This window comes from Chiloscyllium plagiosum, unplaced genomic scaffold, assembly GCF_037043375.1.
Source record: "Chiloscyllium plagiosum isolate Xiang-an unplaced genomic scaffold, Cpla_swu_hap1 HiC_scaffold_4, whole genome shotgun sequence".
Classification (NCBI taxonomy): Eukaryota; Metazoa; Chordata; class Chondrichthyes; order Orectolobiformes; family Hemiscylliidae; genus Chiloscyllium; species Chiloscyllium plagiosum.
The window spans coordinates 146,902,447-146,926,558 of record NW_028270142.1 but is presented as its reverse complement, the minus strand read 5'-3'; the positions used below and the strand labels follow the sequence as shown (position 1 = coordinate 146,926,558).

The 24,112-nt window shown below is 54.0% G+C and overlaps 1 protein-coding gene across 1 annotated transcript in view; it reads right to left on the bottom strand.

The window, feature by feature from the left end:
• Positions 1-8,458: 8,458 nt before the first annotated feature.
• Positions 8,459-24,112, bottom strand: part of asic1c (acid-sensing (proton-gated) ion channel 1c) — a 246,597-nt gene continuing 230,943 nt past the window's right edge. Inside the window, exons 5-7 of the mRNA XM_087985885.1 lie at positions 12,559-12,615; positions 11,306-11,459; positions 8,459-8,648 (exon numbers count right to left, since the gene is read on the bottom strand). Coding sequence (XP_087842011.1) covers positions 8,459-8,648; positions 11,306-11,459; positions 12,559-12,615 — 401 coding nt within the window. The remainder of the gene's footprint in view (positions 8,649-11,305; positions 11,460-12,558; positions 12,616-24,112) is intronic.

Genomic DNA, 24,112 nt, shown 5'->3' with positions numbered 1-24,112 from the left:
ACCTACACCGACCTACTCCGACCTACTCCGACCTACTCCGACCTACACCGACCTACTCCGACCTACTCCGACCTACACCGACCTACTCCGACCTACTCCGACCTACTCCGACCTACACCGACCTACACCGACCTACACCGACCTACTCCGACCTACTCCGACCTACTCCGACCTACTCCGACCTACTCCGACCTACTCCGACCTACACCGACCTACTCCGACCTACACCGACCTACACCGACCTACTCCGACCTACACCGACCTACTCCGACCTACACCGACCTACACCGACCTACACCGACCTACTCCGACCTACACCGACCTACACCGACCTGCACCGACCTACACCGACCTGCTCCGACCTACTCCGACCTACTCCGACCTACACCGACCTACTCCGACCTGCTCCGACCTACACCGACCTACACCGACCTACTCCGACCTACACCGACCTGCTCCGACCTACACCGACCTACTCCGACCTACTCCGACCTACTCCGACCTACACCGACCTGCTCCGACCTACTCCGACCTACTCCGACCTACACCGACCTACTCCGACCTACTCCGACCTACTCCGACCTACACCGACCTACACCGACCTACACCGACCTACTCCGACCTACACCGACCTACTCCGACCTACACCGACCTACTCCGACCTACTCCGACCTACTCCGACCTACACCGACCTACACCGACCTGCTCCGACCTACTCCGACCTACTCCGACCTACACCGACCTACACCGACCTACACCGACCTGCTCCGACCTACTCCGACCTACACCGACCTACACCGACCTACTCCGACCTACACCGACCTACTCCGACCTACTCCGACCTACACCGACCTACACCGACCTACTCCGACCTACTCCGACCTACACCCACCTACACCGACCTACACCGACCTACACGACCTACTCCGACCTACACCGACCTACTCCGACCTACACCGACCTACACCGACCTACTCCGAACTACACCGACCTACTCCGACCTGCTCCGACCTGCTCCGACCTGCTCCGACCTACTCCGACCTACTCCGACCTACACCGACCTACTCCGACCTACTCCGACCTACACCGACCTGCTCCGACCTGCTCCGACCTACTCCGACCTAGTCCGACCTACTCCGACCTACACCGACCTACACCGACCTACTCCGACCTACACCGACCTACGCCGACCTACGCCGACCTACACCGACCTACACCGACCTACACCGACCTACTCCGACCTACACCGACCTACTCCGACCTACTCCGACCTACTCCGACCTACACCGACCTACACCGACCTGATCCGACCTACTCCGACCTACACCGACCTACTCCGACCTACACCGACCTACTCCGACCTACACCGACCTACTCCGACCTACTCCGACCTACTCCGACCTACACCGACCTACACCGACCTGCTCCGACCTACTCCGACCTACACCGACCTACACCGACCTACTCCGACCTGCACCGACCTACACCGACCTACACCGACCTACACCGACCTACACCGACCTACTCCGACCTACACCGACCTACACCGACCTACTCCGACCTACTCCGACCTACTCCGACCTACACCGACCTACTCCGACCTACACCGACCTACTCCGACCTACACCGACCTACTCCGACCTACTCCGACCTACTCCGACCTACACCGACCTACACCGACCTACTCCGACCTACACCGACCTACTCCGACCTACACCGACCTACACCGACCTACTCCGACCTACTCCGACCTACTCCGACCTACACCGACCTACTCCGACCTACTCCGACCTACACCGACCTACTCCGACCTACACCGACCTACTCCGACCTACTCCGACCTACTCCGACCTACACCGACCTACTCCGACCTACACCGACCTACTCCGACCTACTCCGACCTACACCGACCTACTCCGACCTACACCGACCTACACCGACCTACTCCGACCTACACCGACCTACTCCGACCTACACCGACCTACTCCGACCTACACCGACCTACTCCGACCTACTCCGACCTACACCGACCTACACCGACCTACTCCGACCTGCTCCGACCTACACCGACCTACTCCGACCTACTCCGACCTACTCCGACCTACACCGACCTACACCGACCTGCTCCGACCTACACCGACCTACACCGACCTACTCCGACCTACATCGACCTACACCGACCTACACCGACCTGCTCCGACCTACTCCGATCTACTCCGACCTACACGACCTACACCGACCTACTCCGACCTACATCGACCTACACCGACCTACACCGACCTGCTCCGACCTACACCGACCTACACCGACCTGCTCCGACCTACACCGACCTACACCGACCTACACCGACCTACTCCGACCTACACCGACCTACACCGACCTGCTCCGACCTACACCGACCTACACCGACCTACACCGACCTACACCGACCTGCTCCGACCTACTCCGACCTACTCCGACCTACACCGACCTACACCGACCTGCTCCGACCTACACCGACCTACACCGACCTACACCGACCTACTCCGACCTACACCGACCTACTCCGACCTACTCCGACCTACACCGACCTACTCCGACCTACTCCGACCTACACCGACCTACTCCGACCTACTCCGACCTACTCCGACCTACACCGACCTACTCCGACCTACTCCGACCTACACCGACCTACTCCGACCTACACCGACCTACTCCGACCTACTCCGACCTACTCCGACCTACACCGACCTGCTCCGACCTACACCGACCTACTCCGACCTACACCGACCTACTCCGACCTACACCGACCTACACCGACCTGCACCGACCTACTCCGACCTACTCCGACCTGCTCCGACCTACACCGACCTACACCGACCTGCACCGACCTACTCCGACCTACACCGACCTGCTCCGACCTACACCGACCTACTCCGACCTACTCCGACCTACTCCGACCTACACCGACCCACACCGACCTACACCGACCTACTCCGACCTACACCGACCTACACCGACCTGCTCCGACCTACTCCGACCTACTCCGACCTACACCGACCTACTCCGACCTACTCCGACCTACTCCGACCTACACCGACCTACACCGACCTACACCGACCTACTCCGACCTACACCGACCTACTCCGACCTACACCGACCTACTCCGACCTACTCCGACCTACACCGACCTACTCCGACCTACACCGACCTACTCCGACCTACACCGACCTACTCCGACCTACTCCGACCTACTCCGACCTACACCGACCTACACCGACCTGCTCCGACCTATTCCGACCTACTCCGACCTACACCGACCTACACCGACCTACACCGACCTGCTCCGACCTACTCCGACCTACACCGACCTACACCGACCTACTCCGACCTACACCGACCTACTCCGACCTACTCCGACCTACACCGACCTACACCGACCTACTCCGACCTACTCCGACCTACACCGACCTACACCGACCTACACCGACCTACACGACCTACTCCGACCTACACCGACCTACTCCGACCTACACCGACCTACACCGACCTACTCCGAACTACACCGACCTACTCCGACCTGCTCCGACCTGCTCCGACCTGCTCCGACCTACTCCGACCTACTCCGACCTACACCGACCTACTCCGACCTACTCCGACCTACACCGACCTGCTCCGACCTGCTCCGACCTACTCCGACCTAGTCCGACCTACTCCGACCTACACCGACCTACACCGACCTACTCCGACCTACACCGACCTACACCGACCTACGCCGACCTACACCGACCTACACCGACCTACACCGACCTACTCCGACCTACACCGACCTACTCCGACCTACTCCGACCTACTCCGACCTACACCGACCTACACCGACCTGATCCGACCTACTCCGACCTACTCCGACCTACACCGACCTACTCCGACCTACACCGACCTACTCCGACCTACACCGACCTACTCCGACCTACTCCGACCTACTCCGACCTACACCGACCTACACCGACCTGCTCCGACCTACTCCGACCTACACCGACCTACACCGACCTACACCGACCTACACCGACCTGTTCCGACCTACTCCGACCTACACCGACCTACTCCGACCTACTCCGACCTACACCGACCTACACCGACCTACTCCGACCTACACCGACCTACTCCGACCTTCTCCGACCTGCACCGACCTACACCGACCTACTCCGACCTACTCCGACCTACACCGACCTACACCGACCTGCTCCGACCTATTCCGACCTACTCCGACCTACACCGACCTACACCGACCTACTCCGACCTACTCCGACCTACACCGACCTACTCCGACCTACTCCGACCTACTCCGACCTACACCGACCTACTCCGACCTACACCGACCTACACCGACCTGCTCCGACCTATTCCGACCTACTCCGACCTACACCGACCTACACCGACCTACACCGACCTGCTCCGACCTACTCCGACCTACACCGACCTACTCCGACCTACTCCGACCTACACCGACCTACACCGACCTACTCCGACCTACACCGACCTACTCCGACCTTCTCCGACCTACACCGACCTACTCCGACCTACACCGACCTACTCCGACCTACTCCGACCTACTCCGACCTACACCGACCTACACCGACCTACACCGACCTACTCCGACCTACACCGACCTACTCCGACCTACACCGACCTACACCGACCTACTCCGACCTACACCGACCTACTCCGACCTACTCCGACCTACTCCGACCTACTCCGACCTACACCGACCTACACCGACCTACACCGACCTACACCGACCTACTCCGACCTACACCGACCTACTCCGACCTACACCGACCTACACCGACCTACTCCGACCTACACCGACCTGCTCCGACCTACTCCGACCTACTCCGACCTACACCGACCTACACCGACCTACTCCGACCTACACCGACCTACACCGACCTACTCCGACCTACACCGACCTACACCGACCTGCTCCGACCTACTCCGACCTACTCCGACCTACACCGACCTACTCCGACCTACACCGACCTACACCGACCTACTCCGACCTACTCCGACCTACACCGACCTACACCGACCTACACCGACCTACACCGACCTACTCCGGCCTACACCGACCTACACCGACCTACTCCGACCTACACCGACCTACACCGACCTACTCCGACCTACTCCGACCTTCTCCGACCTGCACCGACCTACACCGACCTACTCCGACCTACACCGACCTACACCGACCTACACCGACCTACACCGACCTACTCCGACCTACACCGACCTACACCGACCTACACCGACCTACACCGACCTACTCCGACCTACACCGACCTACTCCGACCTACACCGACCTGCTCCGACCTACACCGACCTACACCGACCTACTCCGACCTGCTCCGACCTACACCGACCTGCTCCCACCTACTCCGACCTACTCCGACCTACACCGACCTGCTCCGACCTACTCCGACCTACACCGACCTACTCCGACCTACACCGACCTACTCCGACCTACACCGACCTACTCCGACCTACACCGACCTGCACCGACCTACACCGACCTGCTCCGACCTACTCCGACCTACTCCGACCTACACCGACCTACACCGACCTACACCGACCTACACCGACCTACACCGACCTACTCCGACCTACACCGACCTACACCGATTTACACCGACCTACACCGACCTACACCGACCTACACCGAACTACTCCGACCTACACCGACCTACACCGACCTACACCGACCTACTCCGACCTACACCGACCTACACCGACCTACTCCGACCTACTCCGACCTACACCGACCTACTCCGACCTACACCGACCTACTCCGACCTACACCGACCTACACCGACCTACTCCGACCTACACCGACCTACTCCGACCTACACCGACCTACTCCGACCTACACCGACCTGCTCCGACCTACACCGACCTACTCCGACCTACACCGACCTACTCCGACCTACACCGACCTACTCCGACCTACTCCGACCTACTCCGACCTACACCGACCTGCTCCGACCTACACCGACCTACACCGACCTACTCCGACCTACTCCGACCTACACCGACCTACACCGACCTACTCCGACCTACTCCGACCTACACCGACCTACTCCGACCTACACCGACCTACTCCGACCTACTCCGACCTACACCGACCTACACCGACCTGCTCCGACCTACACCGACCTACACCGACCTACTCCGACCTACTCCGACCTACACCGACCTACACCGACCTGCTCCGACCTACACCGACCTACACCGACCTACTCCGACCTACTCCGACCTACACCGACCTACTCCGACCTACACCGACCTACACCGACCTGCTCCGACCTGCTCCGACCTACTCCGACCTACACCGACCTACTCCGACCTACACCGACCTACACCGACCTACTCCGACCTACACCGACCTACTCCGACCTACACCGACCTACTCCGACCTACACCGACCTACACCGACCTACACCGACCTACTCCGACCTACTCCGACCTACACCGACCTACTCCGACCTACACCGACCTACACCGACCTACACCGACCTACTCCGACCTACACCGACCTACTCCGACCTACACCGACCTACACCGACCTACTCCGACCTACACCGACCTACTCCGACCTACACCGACCTACACCGACCTGCTCCGACCTACACCGACCTACTCCGACCTACACCGACCTACACCGACCTGCTCCGACCTACTCCGACCTGCTCCGACCTGCTCCGACCTACTCCGACCTACACCGACCTACTCCGACCTACACCGACCTACTCCGACCTACTCCGACCTACACCGACCTACTCCGACCTACTCCGACCTACACCGACCTACTCCGACCTACACCGACCTACACCGACCTACTCCGACCTACACCGACCTACTCCGACCTACACCGACCTACTCCGACCTACTCCGACCTACTCCGACCTACTCCGACCTACTCCGACCTACTCCGACCTGCTCCGACCTACACCGACCTACACCGACCTACTCCGACCTACACCGACCTACACCGACCTACACCGACCTACACCGACCTACACCGACCTACACCGACCTACACTGACCTACACCGACCTACACCGACCTACTCCGACCTACACCGACCTACACTGACCTACACCGACCTACACCGACCTACTCCGACCTACACCGACCTACACCGACCTACACCGACCTACACCGACCTACACCGACCTATACTGACCTACATTGACCTACTCTAACCTACACCAACCTGCTCTGACCTGCTCCGACCTACTTTGACCTACAGCGACCTACAGAGAAAGTGAGGGCTGCAGATGCTGGAGATCAGAGCTTAAAAATGTGTTGCTGGAAAAGCGCAGCAGGTCAGGCAGCATCCAAGGAGCAGGAGAATCGACGTTTTGGGCATAAGCCCTTCTTCAGGGATTCCTGAAGAAGGTCTTATGCCCAAAACGTCGATTCTCCGACTCCAACCTACTGGAAACGACTCCAAATGATCCCAGACTATAGTTCACTTCCAGTTTGGCAGAGGAACAGGTGTCGGTCCTATGGCCAGGTTTCGAATTGGTCACTTAAAATACATCAGAGCTCACCGAAGAGCAGTTCTGAGTTGTTATTATTTCGAGTTAAAGCCATGTAGAGCCCAAGGTCAGTGCCATTCTGTGTCGAGCTGTTTGGTTGTGCAGCTGATTGCTCCTCTCCAGCAGGAGCTCCTGAAACAGCTCTGTCAGTCAGTAAGTGTGACTGAGTGTTGGAGGTAACGTCCTGAGAGCTTCGGGGAGCTCAGAGACAGGAGGCTCTTGTGAATTGTTTTTGCAGCCGTGTGCAAGATTGGAACAGAGTGCCATTTGAGGTGAGGGCGTGGGACAGGTACAATGGCCAGTACCCACTTGGTGAAGGGGATTGAGTCGGAAGAGCTGGTGTTGGGCCTGGGCTTTCCTGGGCTTTTGGGAAGATCAGTTGTTCTTCCCGCACTGTGATGCTGTCCAGATACGATGCAGTTCCTGGTGCACCTTGGTAACTAACTTCCTGAGGGTGTACAGGTGTAGTTGTCCTTTCTCGTGCTGGTGTAGATGGACCAGGACAGAGTGTTGGTGATCATTACTCCCAGCAACACCACACTCTCGACTATCTCAGCTCCACTGATGCAAACATTTCCTCGTTTTACATCATCTGCCAAACCTGTGCCGACATGTTTATTGATGTTTTTGCCTCTCTGCTTTCCCTCGCAACAGTGTCTGCTGCCTATCATCGCCAAATTTAGCAACTGTGCCCTCCATCCCCCTCCGAGTCATTCAGATAATGGCTAAAGGGTGGAGCTCCCAACACTGATGCCTTGACCTTGCAAATCTGAAGAAGACCCGTTTATTCCGACTCTCGATTTACTGCTAATCAGCAAACGACAAACCGTCCCCACCATCCCCCCGTCACCCTGAGCCTGGCCTTTGTACCTGACCTCGGATCAAATGCCCTCTGGAAATCTGGGTGCCCCCTGGTCGCTGAGGAGATTCAAGGCTCTCACACCCTCATCATGGAGCCCGTTTCCATGGGAACACTCACCGAGTAATCCCGCAACCTCATAGGCTTTCTTCTGTTCGATGGTCTCGTAGTTTAGAGCCTCAAAGAAAATGTCCAGCACCAGAATGTTCTCCCTGAGGAACAAGACGGAGGGAGAGAGTGAGAGAGGGAGGGACAGAGGGAGAGGGAGGGACAGAGGGAGTGAGGGAGGGACAGAGGGAGAGAGGGAGGGACAGAGGGAGTGAGAGAGGGAGAGAGTGAGAGAGGGAGGGACAGAGGAATTAAGAGAGGGAGGGACAGAGGGAGTGAGGGACTGAGGGAGTGAGGGAGGGACAGAGGGAGTGAGAGAGGGAGAGAGTGAGAGAGAGAGGGACAGAGGGAGTGAGGGACAGAGGGAGTGAGGGAGGGACAGAGGGAGTGAGAGAGGGAGAGAGTGAGAGAGGGAGGGACAGAGGGAGTGAGAGAGGGAGAGAGTGAGAGAGGGAGGGACAGAGGGAGTGAGAGAGGGAGAGAGTGAGAGAGGGAGGGACAGAGGGAGTGAGAGAGGGAGGGACAGAGGGAGTGAGGGACAGAGGGAGAGGGAGTGAGAGAGGGAGTGAGAGAGTGAGGGACAGAGGGACAGAGGGAGTGACAGTGGGAGTGAGGGACAGAGGGAGAGGGAGTGAGAGAGGGAGGGAGCGAGGGACAGAGAGTGAGGGGGTGAGAGAGGGAGTGAGGGACAGAGGGAGTGAGGGACAGAGGGAGTGAGGGACAGAGAGAGAGGGAGTAAGAGAGTGAGGGACAGAGGGAGTGAGGGACAGAGAGAGAGGGAGTGAGAGAGGGAGGGACACAGGGAGTGAGGGACAGAGAGAGAGAGGGACAGAGGGAGAGGGAGTGAGAGAGGGAAGGACAGAGGGAGTGAAAGTCGGAGGGAGCGAGGGATAGAGAGTGAGGGACAGAGAGAGAGGGAGTGAGAGAGTGAGGGACAGAGGCAGTGAGAGTCGGAGGGAGTGAGGGACAGAGAGAGAGGGAGTGAAAGAGTGAGGGGTAGAGGGAGTGAGAGATTTAGGGACAGACGCAGTTAGAGACAGAGGGACTGAGGAACAGAGAGAGGGACAGAGGGAGTGAGGGACAGACAGTGGGACAGAAGGAGTGAAAAAGTGAGGGGAGTGAGGGAGTGAGAGACTAAGGGACACAGAATGAGAGTCAGAGGAAGTGAGGGACCAAGAGAGTTGGGAAAGTGCAAGTGAGAGAATGGAGGGGAAACGGAGTGAAAGACTGAGCGACAGAGGGAGTGAGGGACTGAGAGTGTGTCAGGGAGAGAGAGAGAGAGAGGGACTGAGAGTGTGTCAGGGAGAGAGCGAGAGTGAGGGACTGAGAGTGTGTCAGGGAGAAAGAGTGTGAGGGACTGAGAGTGTGTCAGTGAGAGAGAGAGAGTGAGGGCCTGAGAGTGTGTCAGGGAGAGAGTGTGAGGGACTGAGAGTGTGTCAGGGAGAGAGTGTGAGGGACTGAGAGTGTGTCAGGGAGAGAGAGAGTGTGCGGGACAGAGGGAGTTGGAGTGAGAGAATGGAAGACAGAGGAGAGAGACTGTATTGGAGAGAGGGAGTGAGACGGTGGGGGAGAGAGAAGGAATGAGAGAGTGTGTGAGGGAGGGAGGGTGAAGTAACTGCAAAGAGGCTGGTATCCCGTCACCAAGTGTACCATGTTCACGGTACACTGACTGTGACCAGCCAGCTCGCAGTCAGTCCCTGAACTGAGATGGCTCCTGTGGCTGTCCGTCTGTCAGCCAGAGCTCCCTGATGGGCCCCAGGAACCCATCATCAATAACATCCACCTGGTTCTATTGACTGCAGAGAGTATGAGAGGAAGAAGGAGGGAAAGAAAATGAAAGGGAGTGTGTGAGGGAGACAGTTGTTAAGAGATGGAGAGAGTGAGAGAGAAAATGGAAAAGCGAGAGGGAGGGAGTGTGTGTGGGAGAAAGAGAGAGAGAACAAGAAACAGCTCTCCCTGATCCTCTGTCACACTGTCCCAGAGCTTCTCCCTACCCCATCCCCATCCATCTCCCATTCCCATCCATCTCCCATCCCCATCCATCTCCCATCCCCATCCATCTCCCATCCCCATCCATCTCCCATCTCCCATCCATCTCCCATCCCCATCCATCTCCCATCCCCATCCATCTCCCATCCCCATCCATCTCCCATTCCCATCCATCTCCCATCCCCATCCATCTCCCATTCCCATCCATCTCCCATTCCCATCCATCTCCCATCCCCATCCATCTCCCATCCCCATCCATCTCCCATCCCCATCCATCTCCCATTCCCATCCATCTCCCATCCCCATCCATCTCCCATCCCCATCCATCTCCCATCCCCATCCATCTCCCATCTCCCATCCATCTCCCATCCCCATCCATCTCCCATCCCCATCCATCTCCCATCCCCATCCATCTCCCATTCCCATCCATCTCCCATCCCCATCCATCTCCCATTCCCATCCATCTCCCATTCCCATCCATCTCCCATCCCCATCCATCTCCCATCCCCATCCATCTCCCATCCCCATCCATCTCCCATTCCCATCCATCTCCCATTCCCATCCATCTCCCATCCCCATCCATCTCCCATCCCCATCCATCTCCCATCCCCATCCATCTCCCATCCCCATCCATCTCCCATCCCCATCCAACTCCCATCCCCATCCATCATCCATTCCCATTCCCCTTCCTCCAACCCACTCTCCTTGCAGCTTCCCATTTTCCCTGACCCCAGGCTCACTGGTCAGGCTGGAGTTCTCCTGAAATACTCACATGATGTACTGCTCTGTTCTGTTAAATTTCTTGGCGAGGAATTTTGCTGAGGCTTTGCTGGGAATCTTCACCATGGAAATCTCTTTCCCAAACCGTGTCACGTTACAGGGAGTCTCACACATACAGTAACTACTGTCCTGTTCCACCAGAAACTCTGGAAAAGGAGAAGAGAGAGAGAAACAGGGGAGGGACAGAACAACATGGAAAGAAAAGAAGCGAGAGGGATAGAGAAAGTGTGAGACAGAGAGAGGGAGAGATGTAGCAAGCAGCAGAGCAAGGTGGGAATGGAGAAAGACAGGAGGAGGGAGATGGAGACAGAGAGAATTTGTCAAAGAGGAATATGGTCAAGACGAAGGAGGGATGGAGAAAGTAAACAGGTGGAAAAAGTGCAAGGTGATGAGTTGGGAATTACAGGTGGAGAAAGAAGGATTATACAAGATTATAAACAACCAGCCAGTGACTTTCTGCCCATCGATCTGTGTCTGGTCAGGGGGTTTTCACCAGAGACTGAGGATTCCATAAGGTGATCAACTCACCCTCAAAGCTGCTGGAAACCAGTGTCCACCAGGGAAGGCAATCTCCACGTAACTCCAGTCCCAGGACAGCCCGAGGGGGGAAACACAGAGTGAAGTGGGGATTGGCCAGTGGGTTTGGGCATTGACTGGTTTGGATTGAGGGTAGGGTGGTTTGTGGAGGGGTTCAGGGTAAGGAGGTGTTGGAGAGGGGAACGTATTGAGCTTTGTGATGGGAGGCTGGTTCTGGTGGAGAGGGCTTTTGGTCAGGGGTTGGAGAGAGACAGGAAGATTGTGGGAGGGGAGTTAGCAGACTCCATTTTCCTCGGGAATGGTTCCTGAGCTGAGCTGGTCAGGAGTTCCCGGGCCCAGTCGGAGCAGGATTTGAATGTACGGCTTGTACCTGGATTGATGGATCAAGCGGAGGCCCAGGATTCCTCAGGGTTCCAGGAACATAGTCCAGGGAGACAACTGGCAGCAGCCGAAAGATTCTGTCAGCAACGTGTGAGAATATCGACCATTGGAGACATTTCAATTAGATACAGAAGAGACTGTGGGGCTGCTGACTGTCTGTGGAAGAGGCTGGAGGCTGTGGGGGGAAGGTTGTATCTGCTTGGCTTGGGGACAGCACGGAGGGAATCATTGAGGAGGGGTTTGAGAGGGAGTTCAGAATGGACAGGGAAGCGTTCAGAAAACATTGAGACAAATCTTGGGGAGGGAGCTGAGGGTGTGCGTACTTACCCAAGGCTGGGTCAGCACAGTCCTTATACTGTTCTGGGGTGCAGACATCAGCATTCCCTGTGAGACAGACAGAGAGAGAGAGTGTTAGAGAGCGAGAGTGAGAAACAGGGAAAGATAGAGACAAAGAAAGTAAATGGGTGAGTGAGAGAGAAACGAGTGAGAGAGGAAAGAGAGACAATGTGAATGAGGGAGAGGGAGTGCAAAGACAGCACTAAAATGAGTAAAATAGAACATGAGAGAGACAGAAGGAAAGATATATAGAGACACAGAGGAAGTGAGTGAATGAGAATGGGAAAGAGAGATACAGAGACACAATGAGAGGAAAAGAGAGAGACACAGATGGTGAATGGGTGAGATGGAAAGATGGAGACAGAGAGAATGTGAATGAAAGAGGTGAGTGAGAGAGAACACAGATGGGAAGAGGGTGAGAGTCAGCGGGAGTGTTATACAGTCAGAGAGTGAGAGGGAGAGGGAGTGTTATACAGTCAGTGAGTGAGAGAGAGAGGGAGTGTTATACAGTCAGAGAGTGAGAGGGAGAGGGAGTGTTATACAGTCAGAGAGTGAGAGGGAGAGGGAGTGTTATACAGTCAGAGAGTGAGAGGGAGAGGGAGTGTTATACAGTCAGAGAGTGAGAGGGAGAGGGAGTGTTATACAGTCAGAGAGTGAGAGGGAGAGGGAGTGTTATACAGTCAGAGAGTGAGAGAGAGTGAGAGGGAGAGGGAGTGTTATACAGTCAGAGAGCGAGAGAGAGTGAGAGGGAGAGGGAGTGTTATACAGTCAGAGAGTGAGAAGGAGAGGGAGTGTTATACAGTCAGAGAGGGAGAGGTAGTGTTATACAGTCAGAGAGCGAGAGAGAGTGAGAGGGGGAGGGAGTGTTATACAGTCAGAGAGCGAGAGAGAGTGAGAGGGAGAGGGAGTGTTATACAGTCAGAGAGCGAGAGGGAGAGGGAGTGTTATACAGTCAGAGAGTGAGAGGGAGTGTTATACAGTCAGAGAGCGAGAGAGAGAGGGAGAGGGAGAGGGAGTGTTATACAGTCAGAGAGTGAGAGGGAGTGTTATACAGTCAGAGAGTGAGAGAGAAAGGGAGTGTTATACAGTCAGAGAGTGAGAGGGAGTGTTATACAGTCAGAGAGTGAGAGAGAGGGAGTGTTATACAGTCAGAGAGAGAGGGAGTGTTATACAGTCACAGAGAGAGAGGGAGTGTTATACAGTCAGAGAGTGAGAGAGAGTGAGAGAGAGTGAGAGGGAGTGTTATATAGTCAGAGAGTGAGAGAGAGTGAGAGAGAGTGAGAGGGAGTGTTATACAGTCAGAGAGGGGTCAGTGAGAGTGAGAGAGAGGGAGAGGGAGTGTTATACAGTCAGAGAGTGAGAGAGGGAGAGAGAGTGTTATACAGTCAGAGAGTGAGAGAGAGGGAGAGGGAGGGGGAGTGTTATACAGTCAGAGTGTGAGAGAGAGGGAGGGGGAGTGTTATACAGTCAGAGAGTGAGAGAGAGAGAGAGGGAGGGGGAGTGTTATACAGTCAGAGTGTGAGAGAGAGGGAGGGGGAGTGTTATACAGTCAGTGAGTGAGAGAGAGGGAGAGGGAGAGGGAGTGTTATACAGTCAGAGAGTGAGAGAGAGGGAGAGGGAGTGTTATACAGTCAGAGAGTGAGAGAGAGGGAGAGGGAGTGTTATACAGTCAGTGAGTGAGAGAGGGAGATGGAGTGTTATACAGTCAGAGAGTGAGAGAGAGTGAGAGGGAGATGGAGTGTTATACAGTCAGTGAATGAGAGGGAGAGGGAGTGTTATACAGTCAGAGAGTGAGAGTGAGAGAGAGGGAGAGGGAGTGTTATACAGTCAGTGAGTGAGAGGGAGAGGGAGAGGGAGTGTTATACGGTCAGTGAGAGTGAGAGAGAGGGAGAGGGAGTGTTATACAGTCAGAGAGTGAGAGAGAGGGAGAGGAGGGGGAGTGTTATACAGTCAGAGTGTGAGAGAGAGGGAGAGGGAGGGGGAGTGTTATACAGTCAGAGAGTGAGAGAGAGGGAGAGGGAGTGTTATACAGTCAGTGAGTGAGAGAGGGAGATGGAGTGTTATACAGTCAGAGAGTGAGAGAGAGTGAGAGGGAGATGGAGTGTTATACAGTCAGTGAATGAGAGGGAGAGGGAGTGTTATACAGTCAGAGAGTGAGAGTGAGAGAGAGGGAGAGGGAGTGTTATACAGTCAGTGAGTGAGAGAGGGAGATGGAGTGTTATACAGTCAGAGAGTGAGAGAGAGTGAGAGGGAGATGGAGTGTTATACAGTCAGTGAATGAGAGGGAGAGGGAGTGTTATACAGTCAGAGAGTGAGAGTGAGAGAGAGGGAGAGGGAGTGTTATACAGTCAGTGAGTGAGAGGGAGAGGGAGTGTTATACAGTCAGAGAGCGAGAGAGAGGGAGAGGGAGTGTTATACAGTCAGTGAGTGAGTGGGAGTGAGAGGGAGAGGGAGTGTGATACAGTCAGAGAGTGAGAGGGAGAGGGAGTGTTATACAGTCAGTGAATGAGAGGGAGAGGGTGTGTTATACAGTCAGAGAGTGAGAGGGAGAGGGAGTGTTATACAGTCAGAGAGTGAGAGGGAGAGGGAGTGTTATACAGTCAGAGAGTGAGAGGGAGAGGGAGTGTTATACAGTCAGAGAGTGAGAGGGAGAGGGAGTGTTATACAGTCAGAGAGTGAGAGAGAGTGAGAGGGAGAGGGAGTGTTATACAGTCAGAGAGCGAGAGAGAGAGCGAGTGTTATACAGTCAGAGAGCGAGAGAGAGAGGGAGTGTTATACAGTCAGAGAGTGAGAAGGAGAGGGAGTGTTATACAGTCAGAGAGGGAGAGGTAGTGTTATACAGTCAGAGAGCGAGAGAGAGTGAGAGGGGGAGGGAGTGTTATACAGTCAGAGAGCGAGAGAGAGTGAGAGGGAGAGGGAGTGTTATACAGTCAGAGAGCGAGAGGGAGAGGGAGTGTTATACAGTCAGAGAGTGAGAGGGAGTGTTATACAGTCAGAGAGCGAGAGAGAGAGGGAGAGGGAGAGGGAGTGTTATACAGTCAGAGAGTGAGAGGGAGTGTTATACAGTCAGAGAGTGAGAGAGAAAGGGAGTGTTATACAGTCAGAGAGTGAGAGGGAGTGTTATACAGTCAGAGAGTGAGAGAGAGGGAGTGTTATACAGTCAGAGAGAGAGGGAGTGTTATACAGTCACAGAGAGAGAGGGAGTGTTATACAGTCAGAGAGTGAGAGAGAGTGAGAGAGAGTGAGAGGGAGTGTTATATAGTCAGAGAGTGAGAGAGAGTGAGAGAGAGTGAGAGGGAGTGTTATACAGTCAGAGAGGGAGAGGGAGTGTTATACGGTCAGTGAGAGTGAGAGAGAGGGAGAGGGAGTGTTATACAGTCAGAGAGTGAGAGAGGGAGAGAGAGTGTTATACAGTCAGAGAGTGAGAGAGAGGGAGAGGGAGGGGGAGTGTTATACAGTCAGAGTGTGAGAGAGAGGGAGGGGGAGTGTTATACAGTCAGAGAGTGAGAGAGAGAGAGAGAGAGGGAGGGGGAGTGTTATACAGTCAGAGTGTGAGAGAGAGGGAGGGGGAGTGTTATACAGTCAGTGAGTGAGAGAGAGGGAGAGGGAGAGGGAGTGTTATACAGTCAGAGAGTGAGAGAGAGGGAGAGGGAGTGTTATACAGTCAGAGAGTGAGAGAGAGGGAGAGGGAGTGTTATACAGTCAGTGAGTGAGAGAGGGAGATGGAGTGTTATACAGTCAGAGAGTGAGAGAGAGTGAGAGGGAGATGGAGTGTTATACAGTCAGTGAATGAGAGGGAGAGGGAGTGTTATACAGTCAGAGAGTGAGAGTGAGAGAGAGGGAGAGGGAGTGTTATACAGTCAGTGAGTGAGAGGGAGAGGGAGAGGGAGTGTTATACGGTCAGTGAGAGTGAGAGAGAGGGAGAGGGAGTGTTATACAGTCAGAGAGTGAGAGAGAGGGAGAGGGAGGGGGAGTGTTATACAGTCAGAGTGTGAGAGAGAGGGAGAGGGAGGGGGAGTGTTATACAGTCAGAGAGTGAGAGAGAGGGAGAGGGAGTGTTATACAGTCAGTGAGTGAGAGAGGGAGATGGAGTGTTATACAGTCAGAGAGTGAGAGAGAGTGAGAGGGAGATGGAGTGTTATACAGTCAGTGAATGAGAGGGAGAGGGAGTGTTATACAGTCAGAGAGTGAGAGTGAGAGAGAGGGAGAGGGAGTGTTATACAGTCAGTGAGTGAGAGAGGGAGATGGAGTGTTATACAGTCAGAGAGTGAGAGAGAGTGAGAGGGAGATGGAGTGTTATACAGTCAGTGAATGAGAGGGAGAGGGAGTGTTATACAGTCAGAGAGTGAGAGTGAGAGAGAGGGAGAGGGAGTGTTATACAGTCAGTGAGTGAGAGGGAGAGGGAGTGTTATACAGTCAGAGAGCGAGAGAGAGGGAGAGGGAGTGTTATACAGTCAGTGAGTGAGTGGGAGTGAGAGGGAGAGGGAGTGTGATACAGTCAGAGAGTGAGAGGGAGAGGGAGTGTTATACAGTCAGTGAATGAGAGGGAGAGGGTGTGTTATACAGTCAGAGAGTGAGAGTGAGGGAGAGGGAGTGTTATACAGTCAGAGTGTGAGAGAGAGGGAGGGGGAGTGTTATACAGTCAGAGAGTGAGAGAGAGGGAGAGGGAGAGGGAGGGTTATACAGTCAGAGAGGGACAGGGAGAGGGAGTGTTATACAGTCAGAGAGTGAGAGAGAGGGAGAGGGAGTGTTATACAATCAGAGAGTGAGAGAGAGGGAGAGGGAGAGGGAGTGTTATACAGTCAGAGAGTGAGAGAGAGGGAGAGGGAGAGGGAGAGGGAGTGTTATACAGTCAGAGAGTGAGAGAGAGGGAGAGGGAGAGGGAGTGTTATACAGTCATAGAGCGAGAGAGAGGGAGAGGGAGTGTTATACAGTCAGTGAGTGAGAGAGAGTGAGAGGGAGAGGGAGTGTTATACAGTCAGTGAATGAGAGGGAGAGGGAGTGTTATACAGTCAGAGAGTGAGAGAGAGGGAGAGGGAGTGTTATACAGTCAGAGAGTGAGAGAGAGTGAGAGGGAGAGGGAGTGTTATACAGTCAGTGAATGAGAGGGAGAGGGAGTGTTATACAGTCAGAGAGTGAGAGTGAGAGAGAGGGAGAGGGAGTGTTATACAGTCATAGAGCGAGAGAGAGGGAGAGGGAGTGTTATACAGTCAGAGAGTGAGAGAGAGTGAGAGGGAGTGTTATACAGTCAGTGAATGAGAGGGAGAGGGAGTGTTATACAGTCAGAGAGTGAGAGTGAGAGAGAGGGAGAGGGAGTGTTATACAGTCATAGAGCGAGAGAGAGGGAGAGGGAGTGTTATACAGTCAGTGAGTGAGAGGGAGAGGGTGTGTTATACAGTCAGAGAGTGAGAGTGAGGGAGAGGGAGTGTTATACAGTCAGAGAGTGAGAGAGAGGGAGAGGGAGTGTTATACAGTCAGAGTGTGAGAGAGAGGGAGAGGGAGTGTTATACAGTCAGAGTGTGAGAGAGAGGGAGAGGGAGTGTTATACAGTCAGAGTGTGAGAGAGAGGGAGAGGGAGTGTTATACAGTCAGTGAGTGAGAGGGAGAGGGAGTGTTATACAGTCAGAGAGTGAGAGAGAGGGAGTGTTATACAGTCAGTGAGTGAGAGGGAGGGGGAGTGTTATACAGTCAGAGAGTGAGAGGGAGTGAGAGGGAGTGTTATACAGTCAGAGAGTGAGAGGGAGTGAGAGGGAGAGGGAGTGTTATACAGTCAGTGAGTGAGAGGGAGAGGGAGTGTTATACAGTCAGAGTGTGAGGGAGAGGGAGTGTTATACAGTCAGAGAGTGAGAGAGAGGGAGAGGGAGTGTTATACAGTCAGTGAGTGAGAGAGAGTGAGAGGGAGAGGGAGTGTTATACAGTCAGTGAGTGAGAGGGAGTGAGAGGGAGAGGGAGTGTTATACAGTCAGTGAGTGAGAGGGAGAGGGAGTGTTATACAGTCAGAGTGTGAGGGAGAGGGAGTGTTATACAGTCAGAGTGTGAGAGAGAGGGAGAGGGAGAGGGAGTGTTATACAGTCAGAGAGTGAGAGAGAGTGAGAGCGAGTGTTATACAGTCAGAGAGTGAGTGAGAGCGAGTGTGATACAGTCAGAGAGTGAGAGAGAGGGAGAGGGAGTGTTATACAGTCAGAGAGAGAGAGAGGGAGAGAGAGTGAGAGGGAGGGGGAGTGTTATACAGTCAGAGTGTGAGAGAGAGGGAGGGGGAGTGTTATACAGTCAGAGAGTGAGAGAGAGGGAGAGGGAGGGGGAGTGTTATACAGTCAGAGAGTGAGAGAGAGGGAGGGGGAGTGTTATACAGTCAGAGAGTGAGAGAGGGAGAGAGAGTGAGAGGGAGGGGGAGTGTTATACAGTGAGAGTGTGAGAGAGAGGGAGGGGGAGTGTTATACAGTCAGAGAGTGAGAGGGAGAGGGAGTGTTATACAGTCAGAGAGTGAGAGAGAGTGAGAAGGAGAGGGAGTGTTATACAGTCAGAGAGTGAGAGGGAGAGGGAGTGTTATACAGTCAGTGAGTGAGAGGGAGAGGGAGTGTTATACAGTCAGAGAGTGAGAGTGAGTGAGAGGGAGTGTTATACAGTCAGTGAGTGAGAGGGAGAGGGAGTGTTATACAGTCAGAGAGTGAGAGAGAGTGAGAGGGAGAGGGAGTGTTATACAGTCAGAGAGCGAGAGAGAGAGGGAGAGGGAGTGTTATACAGTCAGAGAGTGAGAGAGAGTGAGAGGGAGAGGGAGTGTTATACAGTCAGAGAGTGAGAGGGAGAGGGAGTGTTATACAGTCAGTGAGTGAGAGGGAGGGAGAGGGAGTGTTATACAGTCAGTGAGTGAGAGGGAGATGGAGTGTTATACAGTCAGAGAGCGAGAGATAGGGAGAGGGAGTGTTATACAGTCAGTGAGTGAGTGGGAGTGAGAGGGAGAGGGAGTGTTATACAGTCAGAGAGTGAGAGGGAGAGGGAGTGTTATACAGTCAGGGAGTGAGAGGGAGAGGGAGAGGGAGTGTTATACAGTCAGTGAGTGAGAGGGAGAGGGAGTGTTATACAGTCAGTGAGTGAGAGGGAGAGGGAGTGTTATACAGTCAGTGAGTGAGAGTGAGAGGGAGTGTTATACAGTCAGAGAGCGAGAGATAGGGAGAGGGAGTGTTATACAGTCAGTGAGTGAGTGGGAGTGAGAGGGAGAGGGAGTGTTATACAGTCAGAGAGTGAGAGGGAGAGGGAGTGTTATACAGTCAGGGAGTGAGAGGGAGAGGGAGAGGGAGTGTTATACAGTCAGTGAGTGAGAGGGAGAGGGAGTGTTATACAGTCAGTGAGTGAGAGGGAGAGGGAGTGTTATACAGTCAGTGAGTGAGAGGGAGAGGGAGTGTTATACAGTCAGGGAGTGAGAGTGAGGGAGAGGGAGTGTTATACAGTCAGAGTGTGAGAGAGAGGGAGAGGGAGTGTTATACAGTCAGAGTGTGAGAGAGAGGGAGAGGGAGTGTTATACAGTCAGAGTGTGAGAGAGAGGGAGAGGGAGTGTTATACAGTCAGAGAGTGAGAGAGAGGGAGTGTTATACACTCAGTGAGTGAGAGGGAGGGGGAGTGTTATACAGTCAGAGAGTGAGAGGGAGTGAGAGGGAGTGTTATACAGTCAGAGAGTGAGAGGGAGTGAGAGGGAGAAGGAGTGTTATACAGTCAGTGAGTGAGAGGGAGAGGGAGTGTTATACAGTCAGTGAGTGAGAGAGAGTGAGAGGGAGAGGGAGTGTTATACAGTCAGAGAGTGAGAGAGAGGGAGGGGGAGTGTTATACAGTCAGTGAGTGAGAGAGAGTGAGAGGGAGAAGGAGTGTTATACAGTCAGTGAGTGAGAGGGAGAGGGAGTGTTATACAGTCAGTCAGTGAGAGAGAGTGAGAGGGAGAGGGAGTGTTATACAGTCAGTGAGTGAGAGAGAGTGAGAGGGAGAGGGAGTGTTATACAGTCAGTGAGTGAGAGGGAGTGAGAGGGAGTGTTATACAGTCAGTGAGTGAGAGGGAGAGGGAGTGTTATACAGTCAGAGTGTGAGAGAGAGGGAGTGTTATACAGTCAGAGTGTGAGAGAGAGGGAGAGGTAGAGGGAGTGTTATACAGTCAGAGAGTGAGAGAGAGTGAGAGCGAGTGTTATACAGTCAGAGAGTGAGAGCGAGTGTTATACAGTCAGAGAGTGAGAGAGAGGGAGAGGGAGTGTTATACAGTCAGAGAGTGAGAGAGGGAGAGAGAGTGAGAGGGAGGGGGAGTGTTATACAGTCAGAGTGTGAGAGAGAGGGAGGGGGAGTGTTATACAGTCAGAGAGTGAGAGAGAGGGAGAGGGAGGGGGAGTGTTATACAGTCAGAGAGTGAGAGAGAGGGAGAGGGAGTGTTATACAGTGAGAGAGTGAGAAAGGGAGAGAGAGTGAGAGGGAGGGGGAGGGTGAGTGTTATACAGTGAGAGTGTGAGAGAGAGGGAGGGGGAGTGTTATACAGTTAGAGAGTGAGAGAGAGGGAGAGGGAGGGGGAGTGTTATACAGTCAGAGAGTGAGAGAGAGTGAGAAGGAGAGGGAGTGTTATACAGTCAGAGAGTGAGAGGGAGAGGGAGTGTTATACAGTCAGTGAGTGAGAGGTAGAGGGAGTGTTATACAGTCAGAGTGTGAGAGAGAGGGAGAGGGAGTGTTATACAGTCAGAGTGTGAGAGAGAGGGAGAGGGAGTGTTATACAGTCAGTGAGTGAGAGGGAGAGGGAGTGTTATACAGTCAGAGAGTGAGAGAGAGGGAGTGTTATACACTCAGTGAGTGAGAGGGAGGGGGAGGGAGTGTTATACAGTCAGAGAGTGAGAGGGAGTGAGAGGGAGAAGGAGTGTTATACAGTCAGTGAGTGAGAGGGAGAGGGAGTGTTATACAGTCAGTGAGTGAGAGAGAGTGAGAGGGAGAGGGAGTGTTATACAGTCAGAGAGTGAGAGAGAGGGAGGGGGAGTGTTATACAGTCAGTGAGTGAGAGAGAGTGAGAGGGAGAAGGAGTGTTATACAGTCAGTGAGTGAGAGGGAGAGGGAGTGTTATACAGTCAGTCAGTGAGAGAGAGTGAGAGGGAGAGGGAGTGTTATACAGTCAGTGAGTGAGAGAGAGTGAGAGGGAGAGGGAGTGTTATACAGTCAGTGAGTGAGAGGGAGTGAGAGGGAGTGTTATACAGTCAGAGTGTGAGAGAGAGGGAGTGTTATACAGTCAGTGAGTGAGAGGGAGAGGGAGTGTTATACAGTCAGAGTGTGAGAGAGAGGGAGTGTTATACAGTCAGAGTGTGAGAGAGAGGGAGAGGTAGAGGGAGTGTTATACAGTCAGAGAGTGAGAGAGAGTGAGAGCGAGTGTTATACAGTCAGAGAGTGAGAGCGAGTGTTATACAGTCAGAGAGTGAGAGAGAGGGAGAGGGAGTGTTATACAGTCAGAGAGTGAGAGAGGGAGAGAGAGTGAGAGGGAGGGGGAGTGTTATACAGTCAGAGTGTGAGAGAGAGGGAGGGGGAGTGTTATACAGTCAGAGAGTGAGAGAGAGGGAGAGGGAGGGGGAGTGTTATACAGTCAGAGAGTGAGAGAGAGGGAGAGGGAGTGTTATACAGTGAGAGAGTGAGAAAGGGAGAGAGAGTGAGAGGGAGGGGGAGGGTGAGTGTTATACAGTGAGAGTGTGAGAGAGAGGGAGGGGGAGTGTTATACAGTTAGAGAGTGAGAGAGAGGGAGAGGGAGGGGGAGTGTTATACAGTCAGAGAGTGAGAGAGAGTGAGAAGGAGAGGGAGTGTTATACAGTCAGAGAGTGAGAGGGAGAGGGAGTGTTATACAGTCAGTGAGTGAGAGGGAGAGGGAGTGTTATACAGTCAGAGAGTGAGAGGGAGAGGGAGTGTTATACAGTTAGAGAATGAGAGAGTGTGAGAGGGAGTGTTATACAGTCAGAGAGTGAGAGAGAGTGAGAGGGAGATGGAGTGTTATACAGTCAGAGAGGGAGAGGGAGTGTTATACAGTCAGAGAGTGAGAGGGAGTGTTATACAGTCAGAGAGTGAGAGAGAGGGAGAGGGAGTGTTATACAGTCAGAGAGCGAGAGAGAGAGGGAGAGGGAGTGTTATACAGTCAGAGAGTGAGAGAGAGTGAGAGGGAGAGGGAGTGTTATACAGTCAGAGAGTGAGAGGGAGAGGGAGTGTTATACAGTCAGAGAGTGAGAGTGAGAGGGAGTGTTATACAGTCAGTGAGTGAGAGGGAGAGGGAGTGTTATACAGTCAGAGAGTGAGAGAGAGTGAGAGGGAGAGGGAGTGTTATACAGTCAGTGAGTGAGAGGGAGAGGGAGTGTTATACAGTCAGAGAATGAACGAGAGTGAGAGGGAGAGGGAGTGTTATACAGTCAGAGTATGAAAGAGAGGGAGAGGGAGTGTGAAACAGTCAGAGAGGGAGGGGGAGTGTTATACAGTCAGAGAGTGAGAGGGAGGGGGAGTGTTATACAGTCAGAGAGTGAGAGTGAGAGAGAGGGAGAGGGAGTGTTATACAGTCAGTGAGTGAGAGGGAGAGGGGGTGTTATACAGTCAGAGAATGAACGAGAGTGAGAGGGAGAGGGAGTGTTATACAGTCAGAGAGCGAGAGAGAAAGGGAGAGGGAGTGTTATACAGTCAGAGAGTGAGAGGGAGGGGGAGTGTTATACAGTCAGTGAGTGAGAGGGAGAGGGAGTGTTATACAGTCAGAGAATGAACGAGAGTGAGAGGGAGAGGGAGTGTTATACAGTCAGAGAGCGAGAGAGAAAGGGAGAGGGAGTGTTATACAGTCAGAGTATGAAAGAGAGGGAGAGGGAGTGTTATACAGTCAGAGAGGGAGGGGGAGTGTTATACAGTGAGAGTGTGAGAGAGAGGGAGGGGGAGTGTTATACAGTCAGAGAGTGAGAGAGAGTGAGAGGGAGAGGGAGTATTATACAGTCAGAGAGTGAGAGAGAGTGAGAGGGAGAGGGAGTGTTATACAGTCAGAGAGCGAGAGAGAGTCAGAGGGAGAGGGAGTGTTATACAGTCAGAGAGTGAGAGAGAGTGAGAGGGAGTGTTATGCAGTCAGAGAGTGAGAGAGAGGGAGAGGGAGAGGGAGTGTTATACGGTCAGTGAAAGTGAGAGAGAGGGAGAGGGAGTGTTATACAGTCAGAGAGTGAGAGAGGGAGAGAGAGTGTTATACAGTCAGAGAGTGAGAGAGAGGGAGAGGGAGGGGGAGTGTTATACAGTCAGAGTGTGAGAGAGAGGGAGGGGGAGTGTTATACAGTCAGAGAGTGAGAGAGAGGGAGAGGGAGGGGGTGTGTTATACAGTCAGAGTGTGAGAGAGAGGGAGGGGGAGTGTTATACAGTCAGAGAGTGAGAGAGGGAGAGAGAGTGTTATACAGTCAGAGAGTGAGAGAGAGGGAGAGGGAGTGTTATACAGTCAGAGAGTGAGAGAGAGGGAGAGGGAGTGTTATACAGTCAGTGAGTGAGAGGGAGAGGGAGTGTTATACAGTCAGAGAGTGAGAGAGGGAGAGAGAGT